General features: G+C 47.0%; 2 protein-coding genes across 2 annotated transcripts; one reads left to right on the top strand and one right to left on the bottom strand.

Annotated features, from left to right (window-relative positions):
- The first annotated feature begins 43 nt into the window (after positions 1-43).
- On the top strand, positions 44-2,043 carry SPRYD4 (SPRY domain containing 4). The gene is made up of 2 exons (XM_008148650.3): positions 44-138; positions 463-2,043. The coding sequence occupies exons 1-2, from the start codon at positions 54-56 to the stop codon at positions 999-1,001; spliced, it is 624 nt and encodes a 207-aa protein (XP_008146872.3). The 5' UTR covers positions 44-53; the 3' UTR covers positions 1,002-2,043.
- On the bottom strand, positions 2,025-15,736 carry GLS2 (glutaminase 2). The gene is made up of 18 exons (XM_008148651.3): positions 15,555-15,736; positions 10,312-10,411; positions 9,590-9,711; positions 8,882-9,011; positions 8,262-8,341; positions 8,014-8,177; positions 7,736-7,794; positions 6,406-6,438; positions 6,105-6,163; positions 5,486-5,552; positions 5,282-5,332; positions 4,914-5,090; positions 4,123-4,254; positions 3,898-3,990; positions 3,693-3,754; positions 3,124-3,200; positions 2,762-2,825; positions 2,025-2,669 (listed from the first exon to the last, which is right to left on the bottom strand). The coding sequence occupies exons 1-18, from the start codon at positions 15,734-15,736 to the stop codon at positions 2,513-2,515; spliced, it is 1,809 nt and encodes a 602-aa protein (XP_008146873.1). The 3' UTR covers positions 2,025-2,512.
- Between the last annotated feature and the right edge of the window lie 4,437 nt (positions 15,737-20,173).

Below are 20,173 nucleotides of genomic sequence, written 5' to 3'. Positions count from 1 at the left end.
TCGGGGGCGGGGTCTCAGGTGGGGAGTTGTACCTAGTTCTTCCGGGGCGCAAGATGGCGCTGCCCTTTGCGCGTTCGCCTTGCCTCTGCCGCTGGGGAGCCAAACGACTGGGGGCTGCTGCCGCAGAAGCCCGCAGAGGTTAGCGCCATCTCCTTTTACTCCCTTTTACCTCAAAAACGGTTTCCCATAGCTTTCCCATCCCCCACCGGCGTTGGTGTTGAGATTCCAAACCTAGGACACTATCTGGGCTCTCTAAAATCCTAGGGCTTTGCCAGCCCGGGCTTTTGGGCTCCTTGGGCTGCCTGTGTAAAGCACCCCGCTTCCGTGCCCGCTCGGCATGCTGACTCTTCCCTGCTTCTTCGCGATCTCATGGCGGCCTGCTTCAGATGGTCTCTGTGCCTCTGTCTCTAGTTCCAGGGGTGTAGCCCCTGTCATCACCCAGTCTCTTTGCTCTGCCCGCAGGCGTCAGTTTCAAACTGGAAGAGAAAACCGCCCACAGCAGCCTGGCACTCTTCAAAGATGACACAGGTGTCAAATATGGCATGGTGGGATTGGAGCCCACCCAACTGGCCCTGAACGTGGAGCGTTTCCGGGAGTGGGCCGTGGTGCTGGCCGACACGGCGGTCACCAGCGGCAGGCACTACTGGGAGGTGACAGTGAAGCGCTCGCAGCAGTTCCGGGTAGGAGTGGCAGATGTGGACATTTCTCGGGATAGCTGCATCGGTGTCGATGCCCGTTCTTGGGTGTTCACCTATGCCCAGCGCAAGTGGCACACCATGTTGGCCAACGAGAAAGCCCCTATCGAGGGCATCGGGCATCCAGAGAAGGTGGGGCTGCTGCTGGAGTATGAGGCCCAGAAGCTGAGCTTGGTGGATGTGAGCCGGGTTGCTGTGGTCCACACGCTACGGACAGATTTCCAGGGTCCAGTGGTACCTGCCTTTGCCCTTTGGGATGGAGAATTGCTGACCCATTCAGGGCTTGAGGTGCCTAAGGGCCTCTAGTGTGTCCATCACTGGAGTTCCTAATCACACTCTTGGCCAGTGTCCTTCTAGAGTGTCTGGAACCTTTTAACATTGCCTCAAGCAACCTCTGGCTCCCACAGTTCAGGTCCTCTGTGCAGTATCTTAGTCATTTCCCTCTCCCCTACCTGTGAAAGCTAGGCTGCTGCCAGTTTTCCTAGGCTACCGTGAATGTATTTTCCTTGACTTGCTTCCTTGGGTCCCTCCGTCTTCCTGTGCCCAGGCCTTTCTCAGACTGTATTCTGTCCTGGGGTCTTATCTTTCAGCTTTGTTTGGATTTATTCATTACTATGATACCTTTCTCTCCCTCTACCCATGTGTAACTTGTGTTTGTTCTTGGTGTTCTACTGAGTCTCTCCACAGTAAATCCTTTCTACCTCTGGCTGGAGGAGTGGTTCGGTGACTTGGCCCTTTCTCTAAAGCTCATACAGAGTCTGGGCTCTGGATCCATCGGGAAATGCTTTACTGTCTGTCAGAGTGAGAAGAGAGCCCCCCTTCCTCAGTACCTCAAAGCTGGACTCTCAGCCCCACACAACTGCAGCTATCCTCACCATAAGTCCATCTGCCTTAACCTGCATACCTCTGACACCTGGACAATCCCTTGTAATCATGGGCCAGTTACAACCACTACCAAAGGGAAAGAGACTCTCGGGGGATATCAAGGGCATTCGTGCTGGAAACTTTATTCTTGAGAAGTTCAATCTTCATTTCTGCTACAGTTGGAACTTCCAGAGGGAGGAGAGAGACCTGAGATCTTGAACAAGACATTTTTTGGGCCTGCTCAGATCCAAACCCTCGCCTTCCCACCGCAACCTTGGCAACAGAATACACTTAACCTAAAGCAGTATTAGGGGTTGAGGAAAACCTGGTGGGATGAGCATGTATGTGAAATATATATTCCTCTGTTTGACCCTGTGGCTCCATCTTATTCTGTCTTTTTGATGGTGATGCAACTGAATACCTCCTGGGGAGAAAGAGGACTGGGTTTAGCAAAAATAATCATTTGTGTAATTAAAGTTTATTTAAGCACAAAATACTTTCTCTGTCTATAAAATGTCTGTTTCCTTGCCAAGGGGACAGATCTCTCCAGACAACTGAAACCAGGTGCATAGCTCTGTGGATATATACATGTGCATGGCGGCTAGAGCCCCTTCACCCAAGTGTCTCTCTCTTTCTCTCTCATGATGGTTTCTTCAGGGAGAGGAAGAGGGGACCTGGGTGAAGACCTGGAAGATTCTGAGTGGGCGAGGCAATTAGGCTGTACCTTGAAGAAGCCCACAGTCTCCGTGGATAGCTCTTCTGCAGGTATCCACCTAGGCACTTCTCTATACGCTGCCAAGGGAAATGGGGTATTTTGACTCTCACAGAAAGCACTGGCCTGTCTTGGTCTGCACTGAAGGAGTGCAGCTCTCTCTAGCATGTTTGGTGGTTATGGGTTAAATGTGTGGCCAGTTCGTGCTTTTTCTTGAGCAGGGGCCATGGGCGCTCCATGCTCACACCATGCTCTCTAAGTTCTCTTTAGACAGAGCCTCAGCTGCTACTTCAGCCTGGTTCTCATATGGTGTGTAGGAGTCCTGGTAATCTTGAAGCAGTTTCACTACCTCCAGGTGATTGAACTGCACAGCATCGTCCAGGGGAATGTTGCCCCACCTGAGAGGAACAAAGAAGACAGAGAAAGTGCCCTGGTTCTATACATAACAACGGTGGCTACCCGCAACCCCTTTTAGCTTAATCCTACTCACCTGTCCTTGACAAAAGGATTCACTTTGCAAGCCTCAATCAGAAATTTAACAACTTCAATGTGTCCTAGGAATATGGGCAGAAGGAAAATGAGAGGGTACAGATCCTGAACCTTTTGGTGACAACAATGGTGCAGACCCTTGGCAGCTGGAGTTCTGAACCAATAAGGGAGGGGAAAAGGCCTCTTCCCATTTTGTTCCCTGCAGTACCCAATAACAGTCAGCCTGCAAACTGAAGGGTGTCTGGACAAAACAACTGACTGCTCCTGTAACCTTGAGGGCATACCCAATCGGGGGGAAGGTACTCTTGGTAGAAAAGGAAGGGTCTTCCGATCTACCTCCCCTTTTATTTAACCTTCAGATACCTTCAGCTGCAGCAACATGCAGGGCTGTGCGGGAGTCATAGTCTTTCTGTTCCATGTCCATGGCTGACAAGGCAAACCTGAGGGTAGTGGAAAGCAGCTGGAGTAACCCATATCAACTTAGAATCACTCATGCCCTTTCTGAAGTGGGGTCAGTCTGGCTAGGTTCCAGAGCTTATGCCAAAATTGTAGGCCTCGCACAGTGTGTTCTCTACCCAGATGAGACTGTTACTCCCATATCAGAGAAATGGGAGTATGATGGTTCCAGAAACATCATTGCTTATCTGTGTTAGCCACCCAGTACATATTTGCCGATGTTGTAATCCATTTAAGGCAGGGTTCTTACCTACCACATCTGCTCTTAACACCCAGGTTAATCCTAACAGTGGCTACCATTAACTAAGGTCTTATCACATAGTAGGCACTGTACTTTGAAAAAATGTTCATTTAAGTGCACTGTGTGTCCACTGAATCTGACTAAAGCTGAAGCACTGAACTATTTTGCTATGATAACTCCTCATGAGATCTCTGACCAGGAGTATTTTATTGTGTTTATTTGGTCACAGAAGTACCTTCGAAGAGCTGAGACATCTCCACTATAGGCAGCAAATAACAGGTTTACCACAGTCTTGTTCTGGAAAACAGATCATACCCTCTTGAGTTTAACTGTGACTTTGAGACCACCCATGCCCAGCTCTGCCCCATGACCCACCTCCCTGGATGCTTAGCCAAGGGTATTCTGAAATATTCTTAGACACCACCTGGGGTTTTCCTTACCCTAACTTCTCCCCCTTCACGCCGTGGGTCTAATTTTCGAGCACAGTGTCTCAGGTTGTCGTAGTTGTGGAAATTGAAGAGAGACACCAACTTCTAAAATTGTAAGCCAGAGAGATTATTTAGTTACTCATTATTATTTATTTACTTACTCCTTATTATTTATTTACTCCTTGCTCTTTAGTTGCTCATTCAAGAATATTTGGTATTATGTGCAAAGTAACTCACCTGGCAGAAACTGATGCCCCTATGGCTGTTCCCCAGCTTGTCCAGTGGAGGTGAGAGACACATCATTCCCATGACATTGGGTACCACCAGGAGGATGGCTCCTGACACAGCTGACTTGGCTGGCAGGCCCACCTTGGGGACAAAGTTGGAACTGAGGATGAGCTAGAGGTGTCCCAAGTCTGGGTTAATTGTTTATCCCAAATGACTATGTGGGCAAGGCCACACCCATCTCAACCTTTTTGGCTTATTAATTAGCTTTTCCTACTCCTGTCCTCCCCTACCCCGCTTTAAATTCATGGCTTCAGTAAGGAAATATTTATTGGGTATCTACTCCGTGACTGATGCTAGAACTAGGACAAAGCCTCTCATTCTGATGATAGGAGATAGACAGTAAATAGGTAGACAAATAGACAAAAATAATCACAGCTTATGGTAACACAGAAGAAACGAAGTAGGGTCATGTGATAGAGAAGGAAGTGGGAGGGGCACCACCTGAGGATAAAAGTGGTCAGAAAAGCCTCTCTCTGGAGGGGACATCTAACCTGAAATCTAGAGAAGCACCAGCCATGTGAAGGGCCACAGAAGATTGGTCACAGCATCACGTGTTTATGTGTTTGAGGGACTTTATGTGTTTGGCAACCCCCTAAGGATTCTCAGCCTAATCGCCTGGCTGGAAGTTAGTGAATGGGAGGCAGGTACAAGCTTCCACCTCTCCACCTTCAGAGACTCAGTGTCCTCTCTTCTTGGCTATGGGCTTGTGGCAAATGGATGGGAGGGCGAGAAGCACTCACGTGGAAGGCAAACTGGCCTGAGAAGTCATACATGCCGCAGGAGTGCATGAGGCTGAGGGTGTTGCGCACTGCTTCAGCGCTCAGCACGCTCTCTCCTGTGATGGGGCAGATCCCACCATTGGCCAGGGTGGCTGCCATGACACTGCCTGATTCACAGGTTACCTCCACGGAGCACAGCTATGGAGACAAGGCAGAGGTGAGGGTGCGGTGTGGACCTGAACACTCTTGGTTGTAGAGCAACGTTCTTGGCACCCTGATCTTTCTACACGTCCCCCTGGTGTTTCTGGAGGAGCATCCCTTTGGGTCAGAGCAAGAAGTACAGCCTGTCCTGCTCCCTTGACCTGAGTTGAGCGGCAGTGTTTGTTTACCTGGAAGTAGAGATCGAGGGCAGCCATCATGTCCACCCCCTTAGGAAAGCACTGCAAGGAAGAAGAGGGGAGAGCATTTCTCTTCAGGCCATCAGTAGTCTTTTTTCACACGGCCAGGATCTCAGCCCAAGTCCCCCGCCTGAACTGCCCTTCCCCCAGCCACAGAATTCCCAGGGACATGCTCTACCAGCCTCTCCCAATTACCTTCTTTTCCTTTAGATAATAGCCGATGGCATAATTCCGATCCCCCGTTTCCTTCTCTGACTGGAATCTGAAGCAAATACCCAATTTAGTACTTGATGTTTGAGGGGTGGGTGTGAGGAGAAGGGGAAAAAAATACTTCCCTGAGAGAGACAGAACTACATTGCACGTGTTAAATTAAGTCAACCCCTTTATAAATTCTCAGTAATACTGGGAAACTCCTGGGCCCCAGCAAATACGGGCAGAGCTTTATTATAAAGTGTAAAAGACAAAACACCCCAAATTGTTTAGCCATTTAGTCTAGAAAAACTGATGAGGTTTTTGGCTTTGAGAGGCTTGGCAAGAAATCCTCACATCACCTCACTCATTAAGTACTAAATAGAAATAGAGCAAATTCTTTTATAAAGTAAACAAACGCCAATGAAGGGGCTCAGAGGGAGCTGGGGGCCCAAAGTTCCCTTGGGATTTCTTCCTCCTATGATTCTATCCTCTCTCTCTCTCTCTCTCTCTCTCTCTCTCTCTCTCTCTCACTCACACACACACACACACACACACACACACACACACACGCACACACGCACACACGCAATGTATTCAGCCAATCCTGTGAACAAGGGCTTACGTGGCATTGCTGAAACCCACGAATTCATTCCCAGCCATTTTGTTCAGATATTGCAACACCTAGAAGAGAAAAAGAGGCATGGGAGGCACCACATGAGTGAGGACCCCTACTAACTCTCTGAACCCTTCAGTCCTTTTCCCAGCAAGAACTTCAGGTGCCTTTCTTCTCTGAGGCCAGATCCCCACAGCTCTGGAAATAAGGCTTCTAGTATGGGCTGGTGCACTATCAAAGGGTTAGAGCCAGGCACTGGGGCAGCTGAGAGGACAACATGCCATGGAGAAAAGCAGCGGGGGAAACTTACAAAATCGAACTTCTCTGCTTTGTTACAGTCCATCTGCAGAGAGAGAGAGAGAGAGATCAGTATTCCAAGCCTAGGAAGCTGACAGGAGGATCAGAAGGACCCAGTTAAAGTGTTAGACTGGTTTGCTACTGGGAATGTGTTACATTTTACAATCACCTTTTTTTTCTTTTTCTTTATTTTATATTAATCTTTTTATTAAGAAAAACCCCACACCAATAAACAACTAAGACTTTTTTGTATCCATGTATATTTAGTGACCGTAAAAACAAAATCATTTAGATTTTATTATCAAGTAATGAATACAAAAAAACCTCACCCCGTCTATGAGCCTCACTCATCCCGGAGTCTCACTCCCACTTCCATTCTCAATTCTAACCCTCATCACAGACTCCCACTTTCATTTTCCTGGTTCCAATCCTGTCCCCAAACCCCACCCCTATTCCTGATCCCATCCCCATTACTTACACCCCATGCGGGATCCTTACTCTATCCATTCCCGGACTCCCATAGCCATCTCCAAGACTGGAGTGACAGGAATGGGATGAGGGTGTGTGTTGCATATATTATAATATTCAAGTTTATCAATTATGTTGGTAATTGAAATAAAGCTGAAGATTTTAGCTGAAAATGAAGTTCAATAGTGTCTGCTGAGATGGGAATGGAATGAGGCAGGCCCCAGATACAGAGCTATAGATAGAGCTGTCCCAGAGCATCGGCCCAGCTCTCCAGGGAGCCTGGTCTCCTCCCACCCGCATTACTTCCTGCACATGTCAACTACAGTGTCAACATCACAGGAACTCTGACACCTAAGTCCCTGGAGGAAGGGCTCCTAACACCACCTTCCCCAGGAGGGGCTGTGATTGGCTCCAGAGCATTGCTGCCCACATTACTCTCAGGCTGTTACTCAAGCCCTGGGAGACCTACAGCTGACAAGCCAGCCTGACACCTTTGCTCAAGGCCAACTCATAGTTCCAGGTGACGTGAATAGCTACCCTGGCCTGGCCATTCACCCTTCCTTCTGTGTGTCCCTCACCCAGAAGTGGCCAATCAGCACCTGATAGTGTTGTCCTCCCCCTGTGTCTGGCATTTGGCCCTTGGTCCTAGGCAGGGGTCAGGACCTGCTCACTTCTCTAAGGGCCAGGAAGCTCTGGGTTCCTGACTCGTGGGTGGGGGCAGGGGTAAAGTTCCTTTTATTAACATCCTCATATGTGCCCTCACTGCCTCCTGGGATCCTCAAAGGAATCAAAGCCCCACCAGTCTCCCTGGAGAGCTGGACAGATATGAGGGATATAGGAACAGGGGGTTTAGAGAAGGCTAGGGTGGCACTGACCTTGATCAGGGAGCTCACAACAATGGCGCCAGCATTGACCATGGGATTATGGGGGATTCCTGAGGAAATACAAACCACCCAGTGTCTTTATCAGCCACTGAGAAAAAAACCTCATTTCCAGCCTGCCCACTCTGCAGGCTAGACTAGAAAGATTTCTCTGCTGCGGAGGATGGAATGACAGAGCTAATCAGGAAGGGCAGAGAAATAAACAAAAAAGGGTGAGGTGGGGGATAAGAGGGGAGCATTTATGAGTCTGGTCTGAGCCTGGCAGTGCTCACCTTCCTCATTGAGGGAGAGCTTGTTGTAGCGCAGGCCACTGGGCTCCTTGCCCACAAACTTGTGCACGTAGTCAGTGCCCAGGGTGCTTACGGAGACGGCGTAGGTGAGGGGCTTGACGCAGGACTGCAGGCAGAAGGGGATCTTCGTGTGGCCCACGGAGTGCCTGGAGGTAGACAGCTGCCATGAGAGGTCGGCCCGTGTGCTGCACCCGGGCCCTGCTTCCCCTTTCTCTCACCCAGCATCTCACCGCTGACCATCCACAGTACACAGGGAGACGCCCCACAGGTCGGGATTTGACTTGGCCAGCTGAGGGATGTAGGCTGCCACCTGGTCATGAGTAGGGAGAGAAAATGGACAGAATGGAGATATGGATGTGAAGAAGGGGAACAGAGCTGCTGAGGTTCAGGGTCAGGAGAACCTTTTCGATAAAGGCTAAAATTCTGTTTTCTCTAGGGCAACAGAGTTCTCTCCTGCCGGTGGTTTTCGGAGACACCCAAGACTTAAGTCCTAGAAGACCTTATCTTTCTGTAGCTCCACTCCTATAGAGAAGGCAGTAAAGTCCATGGAAGGTAAAAGGAAGAGTATTTTGGGATCAGCTTCCCTTTTTGGTTCTTAGGCTCAATTATCCTATAAGTCTCTTTCAAAGTTCTATTGAGTCCTTATGCCAAATGTCCCCACAAAAACTTAAAATCCCCTCACTTGCTTTAGAAATTACACGTATAGGAATACATAAAGCTCTTGTCTCCATTTTTAGAGGTTCTGCTTCTCACCCCTCATCCATTGGATTCCCAGCCCCAGGAAATCTCTGAGAAGCAAGGTATATCTGGCCCAGAGCCCTTGCCCCTCCCTTAGTCCCCTGGCCCTCACTTTGCCTCCAGTGAACTCTCCGGCATCCTCAAAGATGCGATCCACATGGCCCGTGAACTCCTCAAAATCAGGAATGACAAACTTCTTTCGGAATGCCTGGGTCAGGAGCACAATGTTGCTGCTCACACACCTGGATTCCAGACGTGAGTGGGTTAGGGAGCTGGAGAGATGCAGCTGTGACTCACTCTGGAGCCATGGAAATTTGGAATAAAGGTGTGAGTGGTCATCAGGTTTGGGACCCATACTGTGTGACCTTTGGCATGTCACATTGTCTTTCTGGGTCTTGAGTTTCTTTGCCTCTAAAATGAGGGGTTGGAATAATGTGGAAAGATAGCCCAAGAAAAATAAATACCCAAATAAAATGCATAGTAGGTCATCTTTATATTTTAAAAATCCTAAATAAGCATATTTACATATATTCTTATATGTATGTAAATGCATAGGGCATTATCTAAAAGATACTAATCTGTTCATAATGTTTACTTCTGGGAAATGGAACTGAGATTGGGGAGACAGGGAAAGGAGAAAATGTATTTCTATATTGTTTGAACTCTTATACTGAGTATGTGCTACTCATGTGTAACTTGTGTAATAAGTAATAAAATAAAGTGAGGGGCTGAACTTTCCAATCCCGAAGATCCCTCCCTGCTGTTATAATCTATGTCCAAGAACAACTGAGAGCGGTGCTCTTGTTTCTGGGGCCCTCACTTTTGGAAGAGATCTCGGTCCAAGAGGCCACCACTGCTGGACTCTCGAACCATGCGGCGCATCTGGCTCATGCAGTCCCGGAGCCGGGGATCTGAAGTCTGCAGTCCAGTAGCCTTCAGTGCCTTTAGGGTAAAGAAGAAGCTAAAAAGATCAGCCACAAGGACAGTAATACAATCCTAATACTCTTTCCCAATGGACAACAATTAGCTTCACCCCAACTACTACATTTGGTGTAACAAATGGGTTTGCAAACTAAGAAGAAGAAATAGAACAGCTTTGAAGGCTAATGGGGCTTTCCTACCCTTTTTCATCAAGGCAGCTGGTTTCTGAACCCCTTGGGTCAAAGTCCCAAACCAAGAAGATGGGCTGAGTCAGAGGACTTAATCTTCCCATCCTGGGGCAGGTATGGGATTGTCTCATCAGTCTAGGCATCTACTATTCTTCATCCTCATGAAGCAATCTATTATTAGCTGCCTTGTACTTGTCCTACCATTTTCCCCACTTTCAAGAGATCCCAAGGGCCCTGGCCAGATAACTCGGTTGGTTAGAGCGTGGTCCCGATACGCCAAGGTTGTGGGTTGGATTCCCGGTCAGGGCACATACAAGAATCAACCAATGAATGCTTAAATTAGTGGAACAACCAAGTCAATGTTTCTCTCTTTCCCTTCCTTTCTCTAAAATAAATAAGAGATCCCAAGGGATTAGGGTTCCGAGAAACTTACAGTAGTGAACTTGTGGATAGGGATTCGTTCCTGTCCCTCAGCAATGGTGTAGAAGAGCAGATCGCCCAAGCGGGACAGCATGCCACTCTCTGATGAATCACTGTTTGGGGGCAGAGATAGGGGAGGAGGGCAGGAACCTGAGAACTGATCCTTGCTCCTCCTGGAACGTGGGCTTATAAGTAGTAGGCATCTTCATTCTAGGCCTCCTCCCAGAGCTATCTGATCTATCCCCATAATGTCAACTTTCACATCTGTCCTGAGAAGTCTTAAATTTTATTCACAAGCTTTTTGTTGTTGTGGTTCCTGGCCTTTAGACTTTTATTTCTAGCGGCCTTGTAGACATTTCCATTTCCACAGGTACCACAAACTTAACATGTCCAAACCTGAGGTAATCTCACCTCCTTCCCTCTGCTCCTCTTCATAGTGTTACCACTCCTCCAGTTGCCAAGCTGGGAACATGGAGCCATTTGGATAATTCCCACACCTTGCATCCATGTTCAGTTGGTAAACAATGTTGAATTTACCTCCATAATGTCTCAAATCGACCCTCTTATCTTTTCTTCCCTTGTGCCAGCATGATATTGTAGAAAGAACCAGTGTTTGTACCTTAATAGTTGTATGATCTTAATATAGAGAGTAAGGTTATTTAATACTGCCCAACCGGCTTCCTCATCTATAAAATAAGGGTAGTAATGTCGCTTTACATGGGTGATGTGAGGCTTCATCAAAATAACATTCCATACACTCCAAAAACTGTCTTTCACGAAGCAGATGCTCGGTACATCATGCTTCCTTATCACCAACTCCTAACAGTACTATACTCTCTTCTTGACTTCCAACCCATCTTCCACAATGCTTCAGTCATCTTTCTAAAACACAAATGTCAGCCGAAACCGGTTTGGCTCAGTGGATAGAGCGTCGGCCTTCGGACTGAAAGGTCCCAGGTTTGATTCTGGTCAAAGGCATATACCTTGGTTGCGGGCACATCCCCAGTAGGGGGTGTGCAAGAGGCAGCTGATCGATGTTTCTCTATCATCGATGTTTCTAACTCTCTATCCCTCTCTCTTCCTCTCTGTAAAAAATCAATAAAATATATTTTAAAAAAATAAAACACAAATGTCATTTCACTCCTGAAAACCTCTGATCGCTCCCTATTGCCTACAAAATAAGTTATTATTTCTTGGTATGGCATTGAAGGCCCTTTAGAACCTGCCAACATTCCTTTCCTATTCTTCACGGTGCCCCAACACTCCAGTTATGCCAGGTGGCTCCCAAATGGGCCCGGTATCGTCAGGCTTCCTGGCCTTTGCTTATGCTAAAACTTCTGCATGGAATAACCTCTTTATCCTTCATGTTGCACAGTCCTGCTCATCCTTCAAGGTCCAAATCAAATGTTACTAACTCTTTAAAGGCTTCCCTAACCTCCAGATGCTGCTATACAGCTGGTATGACACAACACATCATCTTATTGACAGAAGAATTTCTCTTGTTCCACTGTTAGGTCTTTGTGTTTTATGTATTTTTGTCTTCCTAGCACTGAGCAAAGTCCCTAGCACACAGTGGGTCTTCAAAAAGAATTACCTAGTTACACTTATAGGAAGTTCTCTGTTCCCCAAATTATCTCTCTAGCTGGCTTATAACACTTAAGATTCCAGGTACTGAAGATTTCTTGGTCTTCAAGAATTCTCCTATTAATATGTTAACAGATTTAGAGGAATTAATTTTATCAGATCATTCCAAATATGACAGCTATCTGAGATTAAGACCCTTAAAAACCCTCTGACCCAACAATTTGACTTCCAGGTATTTATCCTGTAGATGTACTCACATACCTACAAAGAAACATATTCACTGCATTGTTGGTGATAGGTAATACTGAAACAACCTACATGTGTATCAACAGGGAACTGGATAGGTAAACTATAGTGTATGTATATCATGGACTATTGTTCAGTGTTAAAAAAAAAAAGCCCTGGCTAGGTAGTTCAGTCGTCCTGATACACCAAGGTTGCAGGTTTGATCCCAGCTCAGGCCACATACAAGAATCAATCAGTGAATGCATAAATAAGTGGAACAACAAATTGATGTCTTTCTCTCTCTCCGACCTCTCTAAAATCAATTAAAAAATTTAATGAGGGCATACATAAATATTGATTTAATATTAACTAAAGGAAGCAAGCTATAAAACATTATTTTTAGTATGGTACTATTTATGTTTAAAAGGGAAAAGTATATATATTTGCTTTTTCAGGCGCAAAATATTTCTGCTCAGGGAGGGCCCTGTTGGGGCCGCTCTTGGCCCTAGTCTCAGACCTTCCCAGGGGACGTGGGTAGAGTGACGAGGTGCACTCAGCGCGTAGCCCCACCAATGAGCTTCCCTCCGCCCTGCGCAAAATATTTCTGGAAGACTGATTTATCTCTCCCTAGGAGATGAAGCAGGTGCTGGCAAAAGGGGTGGGAGGGGTATTTCCCACTATATAGCATTTTGTAAATTTTGAATTGTTAACTATATGAATATGCATGTTATCTATTGAATAGGATATGTGTGAATATGCATATATTCTCTGTTGAAACAATGCATTAAAAATAAAACAATATATCAATAACCAAGAAGTTTGGCATAGACTGGCATGTGTGTATATGCATTTTGTTCTAGGAGAAATACTAAGAGAGGGGGAAGTTTTCCTGTTTCTGAGGAAATCCAATTGTCACACTAAGCGTAGTGCCTATAGGGAAGTGAGGATTCATGTGGTGACAGAGGAAGGGAGGAAAAAGATATCTTAGGAATAACTCAAGAAGGGAAATACACAGGAACACTTTGAGAGCAGGTCTTTCTGCCCGAAGCTGAAGGAAGACAGGAAATAATGCCATCCTACTGAGTGTGTCTCAAGCCTTAAATAAGGCTTGCCCTGGTCGGTGGTTGAAGCACTGGCTTGTGCACTGAAGGATTTCGGGTTCAATTCCCCATCAAGGGCACGAACCTCGGTTTGGGTTTGCTCCCTGCCCCCTGGTCAGTTGGGGCTCATGCAGTCCATGTGTCTCTCTCACATAGATGTTTCTCTCTCTCTCTCTCTCCCCTCCCTTTCTCCCTCCCTCCCACTCTCTGAAAGAAACCATGGAAAGAATGTCCACAGGTAAGGATTAACAAAACAAAACAAACCAAAACAAACAAACAAAACTGCACACCCTTTGACCCAGATATGGATTGATCTACAACATAATGTTGAGGGGGGAAAGCAGAATGCAGAACAATGTATACAGTATGACATCATTTGCATAAAAAGGGGAAAATAATATTAACATGTATCTGCTGATATATGCAAAACATATCTCTATTGGATTATACAAGATATCAATCTCTGGAGAGCAAACTCTTCTAGCAATTTATTCTAAGAAATAATTGAACAAGTGCACAAGAATTTGTAGTAACTAAACTGAAAATTGGTTAAATTATGATACTTCATACAATGGAATCTTAAAATGGCAAAATGGCAGCCATTAAAATAACAATATATACCCACATTCAATGATATTGAAAGCTGTTTAAATGGAAAAGATAGGTTACTAAATAATATGAATGCCATGATCCTATTTCTGTTAAAATTTATATATACATATGTAGGATATATATGGATATATACGACAAAATTAATCGGGAACTTAATTTTTGATGTTCTATTTATCTTGTTTTTCTTTTATAATAAAAACAATAAAGCTAAATATTAAAAAACAAACCATAACCTGAATAATGGTATTTTCACTTTACTCCCCTTTCCCCCCCAACACAAGAACCCCTCCCCCTCATGGCGTCATATTCCCAGAGCCCATCCCCCGGCAGTGCTGTCAGCTCCTTCTGCCCAAGGGAGCACCGTCCAAGGCCATTAGCGAGAAGTCCCCGGGAGCACAGGCAGCCACAGGCAGGAGGACCAAGCTTTCTAAAAACACCCTGATCCACCTGACTCAGCTGGGTAAGGAGAGGGGGCAGGGGACCAGGGACACCTCTTGCTCCCCATCCCACAGAGAGTGTGAGGGGGAAGGAGGTTAAGCCTTGGCTCTATCCCACCATCATTTCTCCCATGGCAATTATTTGGGGGAAGTTGACTGGGAGAGTGGATCAGGAGAGAGATGGCTTATTCTTTCAAGTTGAAGTGTTCCATGCCTCCTTGAGAAGAGGCTGATGGAAAAGTACAGCATACTAATTATTAATAATAAATACACAAACAGTACCACATTGGTCAGAACAGGGATTCCAGTGGTGGTGAGGCCGGGCTGTGTGTCTGGCCACTTTAATTACGTGTGCACATCTTTCTGAAAGTCATCGGTAGATGTCAGTGACAGGGGAGATGGTCCATTTCCTGTTCCTGCTATACCAGAGCAGGGGCTACTTGGACAGTGACTGTCTATATTCCCTTCTGGGGAGGGCAGTATTTCCTGTTCTGCCTCTGCCTGTGTCTCCGAGGAAGGAGGCTCAGCCACCAAGTGTTCCTGGGCATTGGGGGTTAGGGCAAGAATAAGAGCCCCCAGGGAGAGAGAGAGAGCGCCCTTTAGACCAGCAAGCCTGAGAAGCACAAATAACAGATCTGATGGGCTCTAGTTTCAGAAATCTGCGTTTTATGTCCCCCCACCCTGCACCCCGCCACTATTATAAAGATTTCCCCCATTCAACAACCAATTGGAAAAACACCCTTATTCACAGATTAGGGAGCCCCGGTCATGCACACACCCAACACTTACGCAAACGACACACGCACGCACTTGCGCACCAATAATACACGCGCATCACACATTATACGCCGAGAATACGCCGAAACACAGACACCCCACACCGACAGACCCCACACCGACAGACCCCAGTACAGCAGGACTCGAGCGGGGAGGCTGTTGCGTACCCACACATCCCCTAAAATACACAGGAGCAGGAGCGGGAGGATGAGGCTGGGTGGTGCGCACACAGCCCCGCACTCAGACACGTGCCCCGAGAAACACTGCGCGCATCTAGGTTCCCCGTGAGGTACGCACCTTGGACAGGCACCATCCCGAGGACCGACCTGACCAAACGCTCTCCCGGGCGGACGGCATTTTGCTGCCCGAGCGCGGCGGACCCAAAACCCCAAATCTAAAGGCAAAGGCATCGCAGGCTAGTGAGCGAAGAGAGGAGAGGGAAGATGAGATGCGCTCCCGAGGAATGGGGCTTGGGAGCTAGTGAGTGGGAGCCTGTTCCCTACCCGTCGCGCAAGCCTTACTGATCCTGGTGCTGCGGCTGGTGGCTGTGCGGCGTCTCCCTGCCCTGCGCCGCGGCCTCACTGAGGTGGTGCCGGACGCCCCCGCCAAGGAGGGGGCTCCGGCTCAGGTGACCCCAGTCTCCCCTCCAGCAGTGACTGCCGGCCCTGCTTAGCGCATTCTGCAGAGCCTTCATGGAGCGCATCCCCCCAGCACGTCGCCCGTTCCGGCAGAGCGCCCAGGGCGTCGGAACCGCGGTTGGAAGGAGGGGCGGAGGAATCGGGGACGAGGAGAGGTGGGGGGAGCTCTGGGATGGAGTGTGCCGCCCGGGAGGTGTCGGAGCGTTGGGGCCCGGTGGGTGGGATTGTAACGGGAGGAGGCGCCTGTCCCTATAAGGCTCGGGCCGCTGTCAGGTGCACCCAATACCCACGGGGCAGGGGATGGGTGAGAGGATCCCGGGCGAGGGAAGAAAGCGGGCGGAGGGCGCCTCAGGGCGTGGGGAGAAGGGGGCGGGGCCTGAGAGCTGGGACGGACACGGCCCGAGTTCAATCACGGAGGAAGCAGAGAGCTTGGGGGCGGGGAGAAGAGGAGCCTGCCCAATGAGTGCCAGGGGGCGGGCCGTCCGAAAGCCGGCGGACCCCAGCGCGCCGCCGCCGCTCGCCGAGGTCGGCAGGCGGAGCGTGCGGACGCGGAGGGCGGGCAAAGCGTGGCCGGGCAAAGCGTGGCCGGGCGGTCGCGACGCCCGGGGAGCTCGGCTCCCCGCGAGGACGCGGCGGGGTCGGGGGGATGGAATGCTCCGAGGAAGAGGAGAGGGGCGCCTCTCTGCACTCGGAGAAGCGGGAGCCCTGCGCTAGAGGCCGCTCAGGGGCCCTGGGCGTTCGAAGGCCAGGACGGCCCGCGGTGGCCCCCGTAGTGCCGGCGATGGGGCCAAACTAATACTCATCTCTGCCAAGGGGTGCTGGCGAGCGAGGAGTCCAACGGACAGAAAAGACCCGACCAGAAACAGCGCCCGAGGTACTGGAATGAGGTCCCGAGGCTGTGGAAAGCTCACCGCGGTGCTGGCTGAGGTGCTTGGGGTCTCGTATCCATGTCAGTTATTTGCTGGCTGTTTAGGAATTGGGTATTCTTAACTCTGAGCCCTTAAACGTTTTGTTTATTTCATTTTTTTTCATTGATGTCTTACAAAGAGGAAGGGAGAGGGAGAGAGAGAGAGAAACATCAATGTTGAGAGAGAATCATTGATTGGCTGCCTCCTGCACACCCCCTGCTGGGGATCCAGCCGCAACCTAGGTAAGTGCCCTTGACAATCGAATCTGGGACCCTCCAGCCCGCAGGCAGACTCTCTGTCCACGGAGCCAAACCGACGAGGGCAGCCCTTAAACATTTTATAAGCCGTCAAGTAGTTCCAAAATCTTAGTTATTTAAATGGCTTGCCCCTGTGTTCCTCAGGGGCCAAAAAGAAGTGATGCACAAAAAGAATTTTGAAAATTCAGCACATTTAGGAATCTTACCATTTGCAGCTAGAAGAGCATTCACCTGTATCTTCACAAAGCTTAACACAGCATCTCTGTTTGGTAGGAACTCAGTGTAAATAAGAGCTACCATCCAGCTGAAACCGTTTTGGCTCAGTGGATAGAGAGTCGGCCTGCGGACTCAAGGGTCCCAGGTTCGATTCTGGTCAAGGCCATGTACCTTGGTTGCAGCACATCCCCAGTGGGGGGTGTGCAGGAGGCAGCTGATCTGTTTCTCTCTTATCGATGTTTCTAACTCTATCCCTCTCTCTTCCTCTCTGTAAAAAATCAATAAAATATATTAAAAAAAAAGAGCTACCATCCAGTGTTTATGGTGTGCCCACCTTTATGTAAATTATCTCATCCTCTTACCAGAAACCTACAAAGTAGTTATTCTATTTTGAAGATGAGGAAACGAAGACTCAGAAATGATGACTTACTTGAATAAGATAACCCAGCTAATTAGCAGGGGCAGCAATCAGACCCAAGTCTCTGACATCAAGGCTGCCTTCATGATGCAGCTTTTACCAAAATTAACTGTTAGATTGAATTATTCCAGGAAATGACCGCATCCCTAAAGGAAGCATTTTCTGTAGAAGCAGTATGATACAGTGCTGAGAGTAGTCTAGAGGCTGGCTGTGTCACAAAATATCACTTTTCATTTTGGGATTAAAATGAGCATCAAGGGTAACCATGGGGAAATAAATATCAAAGCCACACTCGGGTGTATTCAGTGGAAAGGCAATTAATTCTCCTTTGCCTTGGTTAGGGTTGGGGGTTTATTTGGCTTGAAACCATATGAAGTGACCTTTCTTTGTTTGTGTTTGTTTATTTTTCTCCTCTGTAGTCATTTCCTATCTGTTCTCCGATGGGCATGACTCTAATTCAGGAACTCCAGCTTGCCCTAGGCTGGTTCATGCATGGTTTTCCCCATTAAGTAATTTAAGAAAGTTCTGGGTCCTAATACTTTGTATAAACTCAAGCCAGCATTAATTTTTCCAAATGTAATAAGCTAATCTTACCCTTGTTTCATAAGAATGTTATTTCTCGGAAGCTTTTTGAACTGTCAAGAGAAAGATACCATATCTTAGGGGATTTCTAAACATTAACCAGAAGTTATTTGCTTTCTTTTATTTCCTACTCGCGCTTTTTTGAATTAGCTTTAATTATAACCAGTAATTACGTAGTTCCTTACTCTTTTTCTCTCCAGTTCTCTCCAATAATAGGAATTGATTGGGCAGTGAAAAAACCTTCCCCATAGAAGGGGAGGTTGTTTGCATAAAGACCTAGCCCCCAGCTGAACTTTGGCCTTTGGACCCATTTTACTACAATATTGCTGCTTTTACTACAATATTGCTGCTTTTGCATGAGGATGGAACATGAACCAGTGACTTGGGAGGCCCAAAGCATAGTGTGAAGTATAAGATATTCAAGAAGAACAAGTTTGTCATCCCAGGTGGTTAAGCGTGGCAGTGGTCGGTCCTTTTCTGGTTTTTGATTGAAAAGGGCCCATCTAGTTAAATCTGTGCAAAAATATTAGCCAATTATGACATGGCCAGCTATAAACGAGGCTTTTCATAAGTGAAAGAAAACTCTTTCATGTACCTCTAATAGGTTTTTAGGTCAGTTCCTGGTTATGCCAGGATTTTGTGGAATATGGGGAGAACTGGTTTTAAGGATTTTGAATTCTTTTTTTTAAAAAAAATATATTTTATTGATTTTTTACAGAGAGGAATAGAGAGTTAGAAACATCGATGAGAGAGAAACATTGATCAGCTGCCTCTTGCACACCCCCTACTGGGGATGTGCCCGCAACTAAGGTACATGCCCTTGACCGGAATCGAACCTGGGACCCTTGGGTCCGCAGGCCAACGCTCTATCCACTGAGCCAAACCGGTTTTGGCGAGGATTTTGAATTCTTTTTTTTTTAATATAATATAAAAAAAAAATATATATATATATTTTTAATGAATCTTTATTGTTCAGATTACAATTGTTTCTCCTTTTTCCCCACATATCTCCCCACCACCCAGTTCCTACCCTCCCTCTTCCCTTACCTCCCCCCCCCCCCCACTGTCCTTATCCATAGGTGTATGATTTTTGTCCATGCTCTTCCCATACTCCCCACACATACACCCCTTTCCCCCTGAGAATTATCAATCCACTCCCATTCTATGCCTGATTCTATTAAGTTCACCAGTTTATTCTGTTCCTCAGATTTTTAATTCACTTGACTTTTAGATTCACTTGTTGATAGATATGTATTTGTTGTTCATAATTTTTATCTTTCTTCTTCTTTTTCCTCTTTTTAAAGAATACCTTTCAGCATTTCATATAATGCTGGTTTGGTGGTGATGAACTCCTTTAGCTTTTTCTTATCTGTGAAGCTCTTTATCTGCCCTTCAATTCTGAATGATAACTTTGCTGGGTAGAGTAGTCTTGGTTGTAGGTTCCTGCTATTCATCACTTTGAATATTTCTTGCCACTCCCGTCTGGCCTGCATGGTTTCTGTTGAGAAATTAGCTGATAATCGTATGGGAGCTCCCTTGTAGGTAACGAACTGTTTTTCTCTTGCTGCTTGTAAGATTCTCTCTTTGTCTTTTGCTCTTGGCATTTTAATTATGATGTGTCTTGGTGTGGTCCTCTTTGGATTCCTTTTGTTTGGGGTTCTGTGTGCTTCCTGGACTTGTAAGTCTATTTCTTTCATCAGGTGGGGGAAGTTTTCGTTCATTATTTCTTCAAATAGGTTTTCAGCATCTTGCTCTCTCTCTTCTTCTGGTACCCCCATAATTCTGATGTTGGTTCGCTTGAAGTTGTCCCAGAGGCTTCTTACACTATCTTCAACTTTCTGAATTCTCTTCTCTTCATGCTTCTCTGGAGGAGTGTCCTTGGCCTCTTTGTATTCCAAATCTTTGAGTTGATTCTTGCAATCCTCTAGTCTGCTTTTGGGTCTCTGTATAATATTTTTTATCTCAGTCAGTGTATGTTTAATTTCTAGTTGGTCCTCATTGAATTTATCGGCCTTTTCCATGAAATTCTTGAAAAACCTTATAACCGTGGTTTTGAACTCTATGTCCAATCGCTTGTTCTCCTCCATTTCTTTGGTTTGTGATCTGTTTCCTTGCCTTCTC

This window comes from Eptesicus fuscus, chromosome 7 (assembly GCF_027574615.1).
Source record: "Eptesicus fuscus isolate TK198812 chromosome 7, DD_ASM_mEF_20220401, whole genome shotgun sequence".
NCBI classification, from domain to species: domain Eukaryota; kingdom Metazoa; phylum Chordata; class Mammalia; order Chiroptera; family Vespertilionidae; genus Eptesicus; species Eptesicus fuscus.
This window is presented reverse-complemented; position numbering and strand designations above follow the sequence as displayed.